Source organism: Microtus ochrogaster, unplaced genomic scaffold (genome assembly GCF_000317375.1).
Source record: "Microtus ochrogaster isolate Prairie Vole_2 unplaced genomic scaffold, MicOch1.0 UNK9, whole genome shotgun sequence".
NCBI lineage: Eukaryota > Metazoa > Chordata > Mammalia > Rodentia > Cricetidae > Microtus > Microtus ochrogaster.
The window spans coordinates 8,793,521-8,811,159 of record NW_004949107.1 but is presented as its reverse complement, the minus strand read 5'-3'; the positions used below and the strand labels follow the sequence as shown (position 1 = coordinate 8,811,159).

The 17,639-nt window shown below is 47.3% G+C and overlaps 1 protein-coding gene across 1 annotated transcript in view; it reads left to right on the top strand.

The window, feature by feature from the left end:
- The window catches only part of B3gnt2 (UDP-GlcNAc:betaGal beta-1,3-N-acetylglucosaminyltransferase 2), a 24,180-nt gene extending 10,579 nt beyond the window's left edge, over positions 1-13,601 (top strand). Inside the window, exon 2 of the mRNA XM_005366468.2 lies at positions 11,013-13,601. Within this exon, the coding sequence (XP_005366525.1) occupies positions 11,022-12,215 (1,194 nt within the window). The 5' untranslated portion in view covers positions 11,013-11,021 and the 3' untranslated portion in view covers positions 12,216-13,601. The remainder of the gene's footprint in view (positions 1-11,012) is intronic.
- Positions 13,602-17,639: the final 4,038 nt, after the last annotated feature.

Sequence of the window (17,639 nt, the reverse complement as noted above, 5' to 3'; positions counted from 1 at the left end):
AGAGAGAGAGAGAGAGAGAGAGAGAGAGAGAGAGAGAGAGAGAGAGAGAGAGAATGAGAATACATTTGCCCTTGGGTGCCTGGAAGAGGATGTCAGAGCCGCTGGAGCACAAGGTGATTGTGGCCATTCTAATAGTTAAGTTTTGTTTCCGAATTGCTTTTACTGAGTTGAGTGTATGAGTCTGTAGAAATGGGGAGCCAACTCCCAGCCCATCTCTACACCAAAACAGCCAAGTCAAGGCCAGTGACCTGCTTATTTCCAGAAGAACTGCCCAGTTTATAATGGGGTTCTGTTTCTAGTCCAGTGCTATAATCTATGCTTGTGCATTTTTATTAATTTTTAATCTCCTCCTCCTCCCTTTCCCTATCCCTTGGGCCTGTGTTTGTTTATAGAACTATTTCCGCTGTGACTGTTTCCTGAGTGTTGCTTTCAGGTGTCCGTTTTGAGGATGGTACTCGGTAATGTCCTAGTTAGTAGCGGTAAGGGAGGCCTTAAAGCCAAGAGGCTTTTGACCTTATGGAGAGGAATAAGGGTTGGCAAGTAGCCAGCCGAGGACTAGAGAGGGAAACTCATGGCCCATGTATGAACTTAACCAAGAATAACTGTGTTGAGCGGCGTTAGAAACTTGGTCGGAAAGAGTGAGCTTCCCTTTAAGCTGTGATGACTGTGTATACTTTTAGCTCTGCGGACCTGGGGGGTGAAGTCCTGGGGAGTAGGAGCTCTCAAGGTCATTCCTGTGTGGGGAACTCAAGGCCAGCCTAGAGGTCCCTTCTGAAAACAGCAGCAGAGGCCTGTTGTCCCTTCCTGTCCCTGAGCCCCTGGGTTTCTCCTCCACACGCTGTGGTGTGGCAGACTGACTAGAGATAAGAGTCTTGCTGTCTGTCAGACCTTTATCACAGAGCCCAAAGTCAGAAGAATGTGGAGGAGAGGCAGAGGAAGAAGCAATAGAAGCCGTCCCAGAGGGGGGTTGGGGGGTGAGAGACTTAAGACAATGGGAGGTTTTGTTGTTTGAATGAACCAAAATTTGTAGACGGTGGAGAAAGTCTTTGTCACCAGTAATTCTCACTGCCCATTGACAGTGACTTGTTGGCTCTCCCTGTGGGTGACAAGGCTCTTGTCCCTGGAGCCTTTGGGCCTTTTCTGTAAATGAGGTGAATGATCTCTATGGCCCTATGGGCTAGAAATTTGTTTTCTCTGCAGTTGGGCTGGGCTCCTGTGGGAAATGCATGTGTGTGTTGTGGGGGAAACGTATGTGTGCAGCTGTAGCCTGGATGGCTTCTAGTTACCTTCTGTTGCGGACTGGGTTATTCTTGGCCAGGCGAGACTCGGTTGTGGCCTTGCTGGTTCCTCCTGTTAGGCTTCGCTGCTGGAGGGGAGCTGAAGGCTAACAATTCTAATAGAAGGTTTGCACGAACATGTTTGCGGCTGGGCTAGTTTAAGGCTTTGCCAGTCTCTCATTCTTTCGTGTGAATGAGTAACTAATCAAGAGTAGCTCATGAGTCATAAAACCCATGGCATAAATGATGCCTCTTACCAGACCAGCGTGCCTCAGTCCAGAGGCCTCAGTTGGACATTTGCTATGTTATTTTTCTCAATTTGAGTTTTGTTGTTTTGTTCTGTGTTTTTTTTCTAGTCTCAGTCCTTGGTTTTTCTTAGAATTGTGTACACCCCTTCAGGTGCCAACACATGCTGTGATTTCATTTCTCCGTCATGTAGGAGCTGTCTTTCGTGGAGAATCCTGTCCTCTGTGATGCTCTTGATGGTAGTAGGTAGTGCAGGAGCCTCTGGGTTGGGTTCAAAGGCCAAAGCTCACCTCCAGTGGGATTAGCTCTCTGTTCTCAACCCAATCGCTTCACCTTTGGGAGCTGGTTGTGAAGATGAAAGGGTATGAGGGCATCCTGACGGACTACTGGGCAGAGGGCAGAGCAGGGAACTCAGGAAGAGGGTGGATGGAACAGAGGGACGTGTTCTTTTCCGGTGAGGTTAAGGACAAAAATGTGTGACCTGTGTGTGTGTGTGTGTGTGTGTGTGTGAGAGTGAGACAGCAGACAGTCTGGCTTCTCCCTCTGCTGGGTGTGGCCACAGTACAAGCATTAGCTGCTAAATGACTTCAGAATTTTGTGTTCTCTCGGCCGTTTTTCTGAAATACTCAGAGGATGGGAAGAGTTGGTGGCACGTTATCTCTTTTCCCATCGTTAGCAGTTGGTGAAGCAGTGGACTGACGTCAGGGGTGTTCAGAGCTGTGAGGAGACAGGCTGCCCCAGTGAACCCAAAGCCAACTGCGTTTGTATACGCTCACCGTGGACATTCAGTGTCTGTACGATACAACTGATCAGTTTTCACGTTTAAGCCGGGGTGTGAAAGAAAACACAGTGTTGCAAGCTGTCTGGCAGCCTGGTCGCAGCTTCTCTGTGTAGCCATTAGCAGCAGGTTTCTCGAAGTAGGACCCCTGGGCCCACCAGCTCCTACCCACACTGTCTTAGAGGCTCCGGAGCTCATCTGCCTACGGTTGCTTTGTGTTTCCACCCCAACTCTCTTGCACCCTGCTGCTCCCTGTGCTTCTGAAATTAGCCCTGCCACAGGACACCTCAAGGCCTGTCTTACCCCTGCTGTCAGTTAAAGCTGTGCCTTTGACTGCCTCTGCTAACTCACTGTGCAGGACTCTGGTGGCCTCTTAAAGAGCGACGGTGTTGTGGTTAGAGATGACTCTGGGCTGACATTGTAGAGACTTGCACTGGTTCACTGGTCACCTGCCGCCGGTGCTGCTGACACACTGGCTGTTGGCTGACCTCTGAAAAGGGAGCTGGGCCCTTTAGCTGATTTTCCTTACCCTCTTTGTAAGTTGGTGGTTCTTGCTCTGCTGGTAGGATAAAGAGATTTTCTTTCCTGAATTCCATCTATAAGTGGCTACTATGCGGTTATGTTTCTAGAATGTTGGTTGCTTTTCTCGCCCTCCCTGGTGCCAGGGCACAGCTTTCCCCAGTGTCTGGCAGGGCTGTGTCTCACTGTGGAGCACAGTGGATCTGTGAGGTAGAGATAGTGGTCTGTACCCAGCCCTCAGCCCTCAAACGCGCACTTTCGTGGGCCCCATGGGCTGACTGTGTAGTGGCCTAGCCTCCTGCACTGTCCTGAGCTGCACTGAGCCTCTCTGGTCAGCTGGGGTGACTTAGAATTCTCCTGAAGAGGGAAGACCCCCTTCGGCTCCTGGCTGCAGGAACACTGTGATGTTTCCTGAGATTTCCTTCTGACGCTGCTTCTGAAGCTCAGGTCCCCTAACTCCAGAAAGTCTTAGCATCGTGTTGCTCTTCAGTACTTGATAGAATGCAGCAGATTCCTGTAATTTAAATATTTCATGTAATTCGCTAGTCCATATGTAAGGGGCTTTTCTAATACCCTTTTGGGAAAAGGTTGTATGTATTTAAATAGTCCAGTTTCTACTTTATATTCACTGTTTTCAGTGACCTTGCAGATGCCTCTGTATGGGCTGCCCTGACCAGGTGAGGAAAGTGAGCTGGTGTCACCTGTGTGTCCGTGTGTCCGTCTGTGTATGTGCCCGCATGCGTGCACGTGCTGCAGATGTAAACTGAGGCTGCATTCAGCTGCATTCAGTAGTGCCTTCACTTCCCTGTGGAGCTGCAAGAGCAGGGAGGTCACGTGCAGACAGATCAGCTTGGGAGTTGGTCATCGTTGTGAGCGGTGAACTTTGGGTTCTCCGGGTGGGTATGGGCGCAAGGCTCGATGAATGGAGAAGAGACCTGGAGGAATCGTGAATGACAAGATGGAGGTAGGAGCCCAGGCTGCGACTCCTGGTTGAATGTAGAGAGCAGGGAGGTGCAGAAAAGGAAATTCAGGGGTTTCCCCCGTGTCCAGAACCCCCAACATTCTGCAAATGTAAAATGCAGAGAAACTTAGAGCTGAAACATTCTGAAACTAGTTTCAGGAGTTATGTGTTAAACCGTGGGCCCTTCTTTTGGAGGTTCAGTGGGTTGATGAGAACGTCTTAGTTTAGTCACTGAGGGACGAAACTGGAGAAGTGTACGGTGTCAGAAGCAGGAGCCCCGGCAGAGAGCTGCTGAGTGACAGGGCCTGTAGACCGTAAGCTGTATGTAGAATAAGGAAGCAGGCGCCGAGAGGTCAAGGAAATAGCTCTGCTAAGTCTGACTGAAGGGGTCAGACTGGATTTTAGCCTGAATACGAGTCTAGGCTATCTCTCTCTCTCCTAGCCAGAACTGTTTTTAAATTCCACAATCTTTCCACCGAGGACTATACAATTCTTTTCAGCTTTATTAAAGACGGGGAAGGGTGACCTGTTTATTTTTCTTCTCCTTTTTCTAAATGTTTTGCATGTATTTATTTAAAGGGTAAATACAGAGGTAGATTTGGTTTTTGTTTTGTTGTGGTGCTGAAGAATTTGGGGCCTCTTGCTTGCTGGGCAGGTGCTCCGCCACGAGATAAACCTGAGTCCTGTGACTAATTTTATTTAAAATGGTAAATTCCACTTGAGCAGATTAGCCATAATGGGTTGTGGAGGAGACACTGATCTGTGTTTCTACCCGTGGGGACATGTGACTGAACAGACTCATTGGAAGTACCTTTTCCTTTTAATTTTGAACTTGGAGGGAAAACCTCCTAACTAGGAACCAATTCCTGAGACTCAGCCTGTTCCGTGGCTCACAGACAGAAAGCACTGGCAGGCACACTTTTCTATCCTGGTGTCGTGGGGAACTCCTGGGGTTCCCCTGCCCAGCCCTGGCAAGAGCCTGGGCCAGGCCTCTAGTACCGATTAGGACGGAACTCTAGGAATGGCCCAGGCCTTCTGGCCGTGCTGATCGCCCTCCCTGGTAACCTGCCATCTGCCATTTTGCTGGAAGCTGTTCTCCCCGCAGAACCTCTTAGCTGCAAACTGTGTCCTCCTCTGTTTGTTTGAACAGGGCCCAGGAATGGCTGGCAGGGAGCAGCTACAGATGGGAGGTAAAGGTGTTGGAGCAGCAGCAGGGCGCGGGAATGAGCAGGCTGAGGCAGCAGACCAGGGCTCCTCTCTGTTCTCTCTGGTCGGATTTGAACAGCAGTGAGCAAGGCTCCCTTCAGAGGCCTCTGACTCCTTCCCCTGCGTACACTCAAAAGTTGGGTTTCAAGCCTTGTCTTAGCCCGATTGGGTTGGGGGGACTGACTGCTTCTATTTCACGAGAAAGGTCCTGCCTTCCTTTTACTCTTAGCATTGTGTGTTGACAAGGTTTCTGTGCTGAACAAACTTGAAGGTGGGGAAGTTTATTTGGCCTATGCCAAAAAAAAAAAATTTTATTTAGTCCATGGTCACTTTGTCACATTGCATTGGGGCCTGTGGTGGCCCTCATACATCATGGTGGGAGCATGTAGCTGAGGGAGCTGGTCACCTGATTGACAATCAGGAAGTGAGTCCCTTCCACTAGAGCATACTCCCGAGGTCCCACCAGCACTCAGTAGTTGCAAGACTGGAGACCAGGCCTTCGCAGGACATTTAGGATCCAAGCCTCCGTAGCACCTTAGTGCTGAGGGCAGTTCAAGGCTGTAGTGACACTTCATTTGTATTTTAATAAATAAAGCTTTTTTCCTGACCATTACCAGTATTAACTTGTAACCATCCCCCTTAAATACCCCCAGAAATAGATTGCGTAATGCTTTATTAACCTTGAATTTTCTTAATGCTAATGAGAAAGGAACAGCAGCTGCAGAGAGACATTGGACAAGGAAAAAAAGCTTTATTTATTAAAATGCAAATGAAATATCACTCACTACACAAGGCGTCTTGATGCAGGCTTTAGGGTTGGCTTGATTGTGTTGCTGGTGCTCTCTCTGATTGACTGTTGTTCCTGAGACCCTTGAAAACAGGTTGTTATGACTACCCTGGTCACCAGCAAGTGTCTTTTGACCAGTAGCTTGCTGAAGTGTTTACAGCTTTCAGAACTGGAAGGAACCTGTCAGCACTGCGGCCTTCAGTGCCTTCTAGTTGTCTAGTGTTTTGGAGCCTTCGGGGAGGCGTCTAGGTGGCTTGCACAGCTGCAATGCCTCTCTGCTCTTGGCTAGACACAGTCCCCCCTTTTTGGTTAAATTTAATTATAGTGTTGTAGAAGTAGTCTGTTTCTATCCGGGAGTGGTAGCACACACCTTTAATCCCAGTACTCTGGAGGGAGAGGCAGGCGGATCTCTGAGTTCGAGGCCAATGTGGTCTACAGATGGAGTTCCAGGATGGCTAGGGTTACACAGAGAAACCGGGAGGCGGGGGAGGGGCGTATCTCTGAAAAGTGTCCATCTCTGTTCAAAGAAATATAAAAGTCAAAAATTTGATGTTTGCATCTAGGATTTTTTTCCTTGAAAATTCTGGGTCTCATAGTGGGGGGAGGTATGCCATTTCTCCAATTTTGGTGTTTTTCTTAAATTCGTTTTAAGCAATGTAACTTCCTGGGGGGAAAACGCCAGAAACCACAAAATGGGCTTTATATTCCTTAACTATTTAGATAGCTTTTCCCACAGTTTTTTTTTCCTCTTTTTAATGGGATCTTTGCCTTATTATCTTCTGTGAACTTCACTTGCTTTCAGAGTGCAAAGTTCTCTTAAAAGAGTGTCTGAACCACAAGTGACAGATAACATCTAGCCCTGGGGGAATGTGCAGTTAGAATTGGGGTGCTCATCTCTCTCCTCAGGTAAGTCTGGAAGAATGCCTGTCTGAAATTAGTGGAAGAGGTTCCTCCAGTGGCTGGCATTTCCTGAAGGGCCCAGGAGCTTGTCTGCTGTCCTGTTTCTCTTTCTTTGAAGGCTCTAGGCCACAGATGGGTATAATACTAGACTCCAGGCCTCCAGCTTTTTCATTCTTGTGCCAACCCCCAAGACTTCACCAATGACCTGGGACAGAATGAGGTTGTACCAAGAGCTCCACTCTGGGATCCAGCTCACCCTGTTTTCAGCCCCATCCCTATTTCCTTTACTCATAGAGTGGCATCCTGTGAACTTGGCTGGGCATGTGGTGGCGGTGGTACCAGCACACAGGGATAATAGGATGATGCTCTGTCTTGAGCAAGCACAGTTGAGAGCTTCAAATGTGTTCATCTGTTCTCAAGAAGGATTAGTGGACTGGAGCGACGGCTCAGTAGTCAAGTACACTGGCTGATCTTCCAGAGGACCTAGGATTTGTTCTGAGCACCCACATGGTGGCTAGCAGCGGTCTGTGATTCCTGTTCCAGAGGATCTCAGCCTCTTCTGACTTCTGCAGTGTGTGCACGGACATACATGTAGATAAAACACTCATACGTATATTTAATAAGTTTCAATATTTTTTGAAAAGAAAGATTGATGTTGCTTATGAGAAATGCCATGTGGTTCTGGCTGAGTTCCAGTATTCCTGGCCCTCACAACCTAGACGTGGCTTGTTGATTTATCTGCAGTCATTTTTTTATACTGCATTTTAGGAAATTAGCTATAAAATTAAACAACCTGCTATGTTAAAGTAGTATGTGTACTCCTCTGTCTTCTTCTGTAATCTGGTGTCTTTTATTTATCGGTATTTTAATTTTTTTAATATTTTAAAATTAGACATATTTCTAAATTGGAAATATGTCTAAGTGTTAAGCTTTTGCCTGTAATCACAGTGTGTACTGTTTGTTTGTTTATTTATATTTATTTTGATTTTTTGAGACATCCCTGACTGTCCTGGAACTCACTCTGTAGAATAGACTGGCCTCAAACTTGGGAGATCCACCTGCCTCTGCTTCCTGAGTGCTGGGATTAAAGACGTGTGCGCAACCACTATGTGGCTTGTGTGTATTATTTCTCTTCCCTGAGCACCTTCCCAAAGGTTGTCCTTATAGCTTTCTCTGTTCAAGCCCATACTTTTCCTTATTGCCTCTTTCAGAGGAGAAGGGGCTCACAGCCATGAGACTAGTAGTTCTGAGGGAAGTGGCCTCTGTGTGCACACTTGTTCGTGTGGACACGCACCTGCCACGGCATAGGTGTGCAGGATGAGACCAAGTACTAGTGCTGGCCCTCGTCTCCTACCTTGTCTGAAGTGGGGTCTCTTGTGTGTTGTTGAACCTGTCCTATAGGAGCAGGGGTTGAAGGCATGCTGCATGTGCTCAGCTTGATGTGGGTTTAGGTGTTCAAACCCAGGTCCTCTGCTTGCATAGCGAGTGCTCCTCCCTCAGCCCCACAAAGGCCTTCCAATGTAAAGAAAACCGTTTTGGGGGCCTGGAGAGATGACTCAGTGGTTAAGAGCACTTGCAGAGGACCAGATTTGGTTCCCAGCACCCAAGTGGCAGCTCCTAGCATTCTGTAACTCTGGTTCCCGGCTGGGGGGGGGATCTGATGCCATTCTCTGGCCTTGGGGCACCAGGCATGCATATGGCGCACATGAATGCATGCAGATAAACACACAAAACACAAACATAAAAATAGGAGAATTTTTTTTTTAAAAAAAAGAATGGGAACTTTTTATTTTTGAATGATGTCTTTTGAAAGGACGCAATTGGGTGTGGTGGCATTCCCCCGTAATCTCCTCGGGAGGTGGAGGCAGGGAGATCAGAAATGAAAAGTTGGTGTGCTTATATAGTAAGTTGGAAGTCAGCCTGAGTTATGTGTGACCCTGTTTCAAAAAGCAGTCAAACTTTAAGATGTCTGTGACTTTTCTAAATTAAACAATTGATTCTTTATTAGCATCTGATACTGGCAAAATTTTGTAAGATGTACTTACAAAAAGTTCATCTGGACAGAGTTGTCCTGAGAAGGATGTGGACAGTTAGATACTATTCAGGCCGTGTGGTCAGGGATGCTTTACAACTATTATCAAAAAGTAAGACATGTTTTGTGGTTGTTTTCCTGTGGTATAAGGCAGCCTTCCTTTCTGCTGGCTCATAGGTGGGATCTGGAGAGCTGGGGTGGGGGCGTGGCCTGTTTGCGTATCTCTTCTGTGCAGGGCTCTTTTGGACGTGCAGTGGTCTAGGGGAGTGGTGGTTTGTGGTGGGAGCTGTTTTAAAAGAAAATGAAAACAATGAAACTCAGGAGGGTCCCCACGTGCTTGAGCTTTGGAATTTGGGCCCAAACAATGCAGCAAGACTCCGCCTCCCAAAACAAACTACCTAAGACAAACCCTTTAACTTACTGAGTTGCCCTTGGTATCTGTGAAGGTTTGGTTCCAGGATCCCCACAGATACCAGAATTCATAGATGCTCAAGTCTTAGATGAAATGGTCCATCTGTTTATAACCTAGCACGGTCTTCTGGGGTATGCTTGGTCTGTTGTTGTTGTTTGAGAGTCGTGTGTAGCTCAGGCTGGCCGTGAGCTTACTAGGTAGCCAGTGTTGTAAGTACTGCCACTCGAGGTTTCCTCCTATGGGTGCTAATGATCTCTCCTTCCTTACAATGCTTGCATACTGCAGCGTGGACACTGTGGAAATAGTAGTCCTGTATTGCTTAAGAAAGAGTAGCAAAAGGAAATCTGCAGTGTCTGTTAGCTTGGCACAGGCAAGCTTGTTTCCTTTCATATATTAATTTTTGTTTTTCATTATTTTGTATGTGTGTGTTTATCTGCATTTATTGGTAGCATATGTGTGCCTGGTACCTGAGAAGACGGGAAGAGGGCTTTAGATCCCCCAGAACTGGAATTACTGAAAGTTGACATATGGGGTGCTAAGAACTAAACCTGGGTCCCCTGCGAGGACAGTAAGTGCTCTTAGCTGCTGAACTACCTCTCTAGCCCCTTATGTGTGTTATGGAGGGCTTAACTGTAAGCTTTCTGTAGTAGAACTGTTGGACAGTCCTTAATACAAACCACTAGATAATATTACAAGAGGCACAAAGTAACCATGAATTCCTATGGTGTGGGCTGTCCATGATGAAATAGTTTCTCAGCGTTCCCAGCACTCAAATCCTTTTTACCTTGGGACTCGTGATTAGGAGCCAGTGAACCTAAAGCAACCCACTAATTTGTATTTTATTTATATTGGTAGGTTAGGAAATAATTCAGGGTTGGGTCTGCGTTTTTAAAGAAGTGACAAGATTCAGAGTAAACGACATGATAGTGTATGTGGTATTGTTGTAGAAGGAGCGGCGGGCTGTGTCCCGCCACCCGGCTAGCTTTACCCTAAATAATTACACGGAAACTGTATTCTTTTAAACACGGCTTGGCTCATTATATCTAGCCTTTTCTCGGCTAACTCTCGCACCTGGACTAGCCCATTTCTAATAATGTGTGTAGCCCACGAGGTGGCTTACCAGAGAAGATCTTAACCTGCTTCTGTCTGGAGTGGGAGAATCATGGCGACTGCCTGACTAGGCTTCTTTCTCCGAGCATTCTGTTCTGTTTACTCCGCCTATCTAAATTTTGCCCTATCTGAGGCCAAGCAGTTTCTTTATTACTTAACCAATGAAACAACAGATAGAAAGATGACCCTCCTCCATCATGGTATAACATTGATACTGTGTGCACATGTGCATACTGGTTTCCAGAATAAAAAGCTTATCATTATGAATTATGGGCAAGTTAGTTTGCAGTGCACCGATTTGTACGAACCTTATTAAGCAAAATAGTCGAACAACCATGAAGTCATTTATTTAGTGATGTTTGCCTCTGCCCTATGAGCATCTAAAATAACATTGATGATAGCCATTCCTTACATGGTGGTTGCAGTGGGCCGGGCATGATTTCAAAAGCCTGGTATACAAACATCACATGTTTTCTACAGCCATCCCAACTTTATAGATGGAGAAATTGAGATTTAATTTGAACCAGGACTAGTGAATTGGTGTCCTTATTCTAAAACATTCTTCATGGGGAGACTTTAAAAATAAGAAAGGAAGAAAGAGTGAGTCTCACTGTGTGGCCCTGGCTGGCCTGGGACCCAGTGACTCATTTGCTGCTTGAGTTGCTGGAAATAAGGGCATATGTCACCACGTTAAGCTTTCATGGAAAGGTTGAAAAAACAACCTAAAGTGTACGTGGTGGAACTCAAATTCAGAGTTAACTAATACGCTTCCCTTTTATTGCAGATATGAGAAATGAGTGTTGGCCGCCGAAGAATAAAGTTGTTGGGTATCCTGATGATGGCAAATGTCTTCATTTATCTGATTGTGGAAGTCTCCAAAAACAGTAGTCAAGAGAAAAATGGAAAGGGGGGAGTAATCATACCCAAAGAGAAGTTCTGGAAGCTGTCCAGCCCTCCCCGGGCATATTGGAACAGAGAGCAGGAGAAGCTGAACAAGTGGTACAACCCCATCCTCAACAGACTGGCCAACCAGACGGGGGACTGGTCCACGTCTCCAAACACGAGTCACCTGGGCTTCTGTGAGCCTGACCCAAGGGTCATGACAGCCGTGACAGATTTTAATAGTCTGCCGGACAGATTTAAAGACTTCCTCCTGTATCTGAGATGCCGGAATTACTCACTACTGATAGACCAACCCAAGAAGTGCGCCAAGAAACCCTTCCTGCTGCTGGCCATTAAATCCCTCATTCCGCATTTTGCCAGAAGACAAGCCATCCGGGAATCTTGGGGCAGAGAAACCAACGTGGGGAACCAGACGGTAGTGAGAGTCTTCTTGTTGGGCAAGACTCCCCCAGAGGACAACCACCCTGACCTCTCAGACATGCTGAAATTTGAGAGTGAGAAGCACCAGGACATCCTCATGTGGAACTACAGAGACACGTTCTTCAACCTGTCTCTGAAGGAGGTGCTGTTTCTCAGGTGGGTGAGCACCTCTTGTCCAGACGTGGAGTTTGTTTTCAAGGGCGACGACGATGTGTTTGTCAACACTCATCACATCCTGAATTACTTGAATAGCTTATCCAAGAACAAAGCCAAAGATTTGTTTATAGGTGACGTGATCCACAATGCTGGGCCTCATCGGGATAAGAAACTGAAGTACTACATCCCAGAAGTCTTCTACATGGGGGTCTACCCACCGTATGCGGGGGGAGGTGGATTTCTGTACTCTGGCCCCCTGGCCCTGAGACTGTACAATATAACTGACCGGGTCCACCTCTACCCCATAGATGATGTTTATACTGGAATGTGCCTTCAGAAACTGGGCCTTGTTCCCGAGAAACACAAAGGCTTCAGGACATTTGATATCGAAGAGAAAAATAAAAAGAATATTTGTTCATATATAGATCTAATGTTAGTACATAGCAGAAAACCTCAAGAGATGATTGATATTTGGTCTCAGTTGCAAAGTCCTACTTTAAAATGCTAAAGTACAGCTGAGCTGCGTTTCACAGGAAGGCCTAGCCTGACTGGTTCCCATGTTGTACTTTCACAGTAGGGTGACTTCTGTATGAAACCATCAGCCTTGATGATGAGTAGCGTCCTGGCTTCCAGGCCCTTCAATTCCACACCTTTGTGGCCAGGGAAAAGCTGAACTGTGTCGCAGGATGATTGGGATTTGTTCTGACGCTTCCTCTGGCTGTTGGTCCTCAGTTTCTAATTTTTCCTTCTTCAAAATCATGTTTAGAATTTGGCCACGATTTAGAATTTGGTCTCTTTTGATCCTTGTAATGGTCTGCTCCTGTTCCCATCGTAATGGTGACTCGACACCAAGGGTTTATAAGCTGATTGGCTAATCAAGATTGCACAGGGCATGATCAGGTGTTTTTTTTGTGAAATGGAATTCTGTTTACTTTCATTAAGATTTTGATGGACTTTTAAAATGGTCCAGGAAGTGGACTGATGTCAGAGTTCCCTGCCACCCCAGCAGTATTCTCGTTGTTACTAGAACCTGTCACTTTCTTTAAAGAGGAAAGCCACCGAGCAGCACGCACCGTTCATCTCGTCTGACCACGGGCCGTGAGAAGGGCAGAGGGTTTTCTTTTACTTGTGTTCGGTTTGCTGGGTGGCATCATGATAGTTCATCTGATTTTAGTATTTTGAAGGTCTTGAGTGTGGTTCCCTCGTGGCCAACTGAAGCCTGAGTAGCCCGACAGCCATATGGGTTTGCGAATGTTCAGTGTGGGCCAGGGAGGCGTTTGTGATTTGCGAACTTGAAATGGAAAGATAGAATTTGAAGGCATTTTCTTAAGTGGTTTTTCAGCTTAAGACTCCAGGACTCTCCTCTTGCCATATTACCACATATTTCTTAGATGGAGCTCTTTCGGGTAGTGCCGCTTCCCTGAGTGTAGAAGTGCCTGTGTCTTTATTTATTGTTCAGATCAAAGACCAAAACATTTTCTTAAAAATATTTTGTGTAATATTTTATTTGTATACAGTATTGTTTGTGAAATATTTAACTAGAGCATGATATTTTATTTTTTTTCCTCATTTTTTAATTAGTTCTTTGAGAATTTCATACAATGTGTTTTGGTCATGTTCACCTCCCCCAACTCCTTCCAGATCCAGACCCCGGCATGATGTTTTTAATGTTAAGCTGTAACATACGTTGAATAAAGTTAACTCTTATTTTTGAATTTTAAAATTTGGATGGGGGGGTTATGAACTGCTAGAGATGATAAAGTTCTGCCAAATTACTGCTTATACCTTGTACCTTGTAACATGCTTTCTTGAAATATTTTGTGTTTTAGAGGGTTCTCATCTGTGCTACTGGGGACTGGGGACAAAGTGGAAATAAAGTGAGTGTATTTTTTAATCATCGTGTGTAATAACTACCTTTCTCTTCTTGGTTTCCTGTGTTTTATCACATCCTCCCCAAGCTCTCTTTCCCAGAAACCATTATATTAACTATCTGTCTATCTCTGTGGGTTAGCCATGCTGCGTCTCTGGTCTCACTCAATTGAGACTTGGGTGGGTACTATTTGTGGCTTCCTGGCAGCTGTCCATCCTGGCCAGTGCTCTCTCTCCCTCTTCACCTAGAACCTTGCAGCCTAAGTGTCTCTGAGAAGGACCACACTCTCGCATCCAGTGACTTGCACTGTCTTTGCAGCCTGCCAACTACTGTGCACCCCATACCCTTCGGAGTCCTCCCTGATATTGTCTAGGCCATTTCACTGGCCTGAATAACTGATCTGGAGCTCCACCTCTGTCACCTCTTTCTTTAAAAACGGTAGAGAAGTATGCAGACTAGAAAACTCCTGTCTGCCTATCCTCGACAGGAGCATGCTCTAAGGTGAGGCTCTAGTGTGTGAGGAGTTTTGGACCTGGGAAGGGAAAGCAACTGCCTTCTAGGACTGGAGATGTACTGAGAACCCTGGAGGGAGTGCAGAGATGCTCACAGTTAGCATCTGAAGCTAAGGAAGCTGGAGAACCCAGGAGAAGTGCAGAGGTGCTCACAAGGAAGCTGGAGAACCCAGGAGAAGTGCAGAGGTGCTCACAAGGAAGCTGGGGAACCCTGGAGGGAGTACAGAGATGCCCACAGTTAGCATCTGAAGCTAAGGAAGCTGGAGAACCCAGGAGAAGTGCAGAGACCTTACAAGGAAGCTGGAGAACCCTGGGGGGGGAGTGCAGAGATACCCACAGTATCTGAAGCTAAGGAAGCTGGGCTGTTTTCTAAAACAGCTTTATCGATGACACAGTTCTTCACAAAGTGTGTCCACTAATTTAAAAAACAGGCCACAGGTTACACAGCCACTCTTACTGTAATCTACTCCAGAATATTTAGTTGAATCACAATAAACGTTAGCTTTCTATCGGATTTCTGCTTAATGGTCTTATTATGTGGCTTAAACTATTATCTTCCTGCTTCATCCTGTTTCTCAGACACCGAGGTTGCAAGGTTGAGGATCCGTGCCTGGCTGTAGACCTTGTTCTTTGGCTGTTCTGCTTTTCAAAACACTTTCTGGGAGCTAGGGTGTATTTCACTCCGTAGGGAGTTTGCCCATCATACTCAGAGCCCTGGAACCAAAAGGGCCACGTGAACCTGGGGTGGGGTGTGGTGGGTGGCACACTGTCCCAGAGGTAGAGGCAAGGGTCTTCCATCACACCCTCCCATGTCCCGCCTGCACACCAGGAAGGCCTTGGGAACACCTGCTGTATCTTCTGGCCAGTGTTCACACTTCCATTTGTTGATAGAATGCCAAGTCTTTGCCTGCACTGGGTGTCTTTGGATCTGTTCATAAGTGGGGATTTTTGTGAGGGAGCAGGCATCTCCCTTGCCCCCCCGTTTACTTTGCTCAGCTGGGAACTCTCAGGTCATCTTTTCGCTCCTGACATCTGTAGTTTTTCCCAACATTAACCATGCCACCTAGAAGCCCCTGCTTGTCAATGTAGCACCTGTCATCTGGGGGCTTTGTTCCTGCTGTTGGCTCCTTAGTCCCACTGACAGCCTCATCCTTGGATACCTCAGGGCTCCTCGGCTCCCTGGGGTTGTATATGAACACCTGACATGTAAAAGTTCCTAGAAAGTCATTTAAAAAATATTCCTGCCGGGCGGTGGTGGCACACGCCTTTAATCCCAGCACTCGGGAGGCAGAGGCAGGCGGATCTCTGGGAGTTCGAGGCCAGCCTGGTCTACAAGAGCTAGTTCCAGGACAGGTACCAAAGCTACAGAGAAACCCTGTCTCGAAAAACAAACAAAAAATATTCCTGTGTTTCCTTCCCGAAGCAGACCGAGGGTTTAATCCTCCTGCGGGGGGGGGGGGCTGTTGGCCCTATAGGAAGCCTCCCATATGCTCTCCCTCTGCACCCCTGCCCTTCTGTTCACGACCTCACTCTTCCAGCACCTCTTTGGTGGTTGGACCTCTGCAGAATGTCCGGCTTCTTCCTGAAATTCATTAAGGACTCGGAGTGGAGCACGGGTTGGGGGGGTCCCCACTTGTCTCCTGTGAACTTTCCGGTGTCACTGTCCAGCCTGGCAGTGCTCTTTGGCCCTGTCTCCGTCCTGGCCAGCAGTCTTCTCACGCTCCGTCACCAAGGGGAGCCTTGGTATGGAGACGGAAGGAGTTCCATTTTCTAATTTAAAATAACTTGTCTGGCTTTCTGCTTTTTTTTTTTTTTTTCAAACCCAGGGATTGTCATGGAAGCCGGGCAGGCATTCTATCAGGAAAGCATATAGTAACCCTCCCCACTCCCATGGCTCTTGGCTGGAGGGTTCTTACCTAGTAGGCAGGCAGGGAGTGGGGTGCTCTCTACTCCATGTCTGGGTCGTCCCCTCAGATCAAGGCAAGAACGTGTTATCTAAGGTGAGGGCCTGTGTGTGTCCCTTGGACCAGAATGTTCTTGATGTGCTGGCGCCTGGCTGGTCAGGGTCAGCTGTCTGCGTCCTCTAGGAGGAACTGCCTCTCCTCTGACTGTCTTGGGGTGATGGACGTCTGCTTGCTGTTACCCTTCTGCTCACAACTGGAATTTACCTGGAAGGGCCCGCATCAGAGCTTTCTCCCTGTCTGCTCAGAGTTGCTGGGGCTTGGAGAAGGATTCAGTCACAGATACCTAAACCTGTCCAACTGCTCCTTCCTGGGGTGGGTGGGAGTGGCCAGGGTCTCCGTGTCTTGTCAGATTTCACCCAAGCCCTCGGACCCTAGAGAAAACCCCAGGTCTTGCCCCCTTTAGTGATCCCCTATAGCTTTCCTTCTCATTCAAACCCAAGGCGGTCAGGGTCAGAATGCCTTCTTCCCCACTGCACAGTGGCGCAGGGTTGCCATGAGATGAACAAGTATGCGCGACTGGGTGGCAGAGCACAGCGCCAGCAAAGGGAACTGCAGGAAAGCTCTGGACAGAGACTCCGCACGGGACAAGCCACAAGCCCCGCCTTGTTTTGGCTCTTGCAGCCCTGCATTCCAAGCTGCGTCCTAGGCCAGAGCTCAGACTCTCTGGCGGCGGGATCGGCCTCTTGGCTGGTGAGCTGGAGGAGCCCAGGCACACAGGAAAGGAAAGGAATCAAATGTGGGCGCACGTGAGCCGCTCATTCACACAGCAACAGCCTCACGTTCTTGTGTTTGTCTGGTGGGAAACAAGAAATGAGTAGTGCGCATTGGCAGATGTATTACCGGGCTAAAATTTGGTGGGGAATGCCCTTATTTATCTGATTGCAAAATCTTCAAGTGAGTCACCGCGGAAGGAATGAAGGGGGGTTACTGGTGCTGTCTAGAAGGCTGGAGAACTTGTTTTTTACTCAGGGAGACTCCAAGTCGAGGTGTAAAACAGCCCCTTGGGGAGCCTGCTGAGAGGGAGGGGCCTTCATGCTTGAAGGCAGGCTCCCTCTACAGCTCCTTCCTCCAGAAGCCCCTGCTCCTGCAGTACAAGCTTAGCTATTGGATGATCAGAGCTGTCAAACAGCTGAGGTGCGTGGCTGGCTGTACGTGTCTGGAAGGGCAGCCTGAGCTACCTAGTGAGACCCCGTCTCAACAAAACAAAACCCCACCCCCTGTGGCATATTTTAAGTAATATGTCACAACATTTAAAAGCGTATTGTTTTATCCCAGGATTCTTTTTTATTAACAGTAGACTAATCCAGTGAGCATAAATGTCATAAGTGCCGTATTGAGTGACTCATTTGGAAAACCTTAAATTAAAAAGTAATTTAAAATGTGAAGTTTCATCTTATTTTTATTTATGTATATGTGTGTGCCTCTCTATGTGCCGTGTGTGTGTGTGTGTGTGTGTGTGTGTGTGTGTGTGTATGTGTGCACGCCTGCGCGCGCACGGGCATGCAAGCGCAGAGTACCCACAGAGTTCAGAAGTGAGTGTCAGATCCTCTAGAGCTAAAGTTACAGGCAGTTGTGAGCAACCCAGT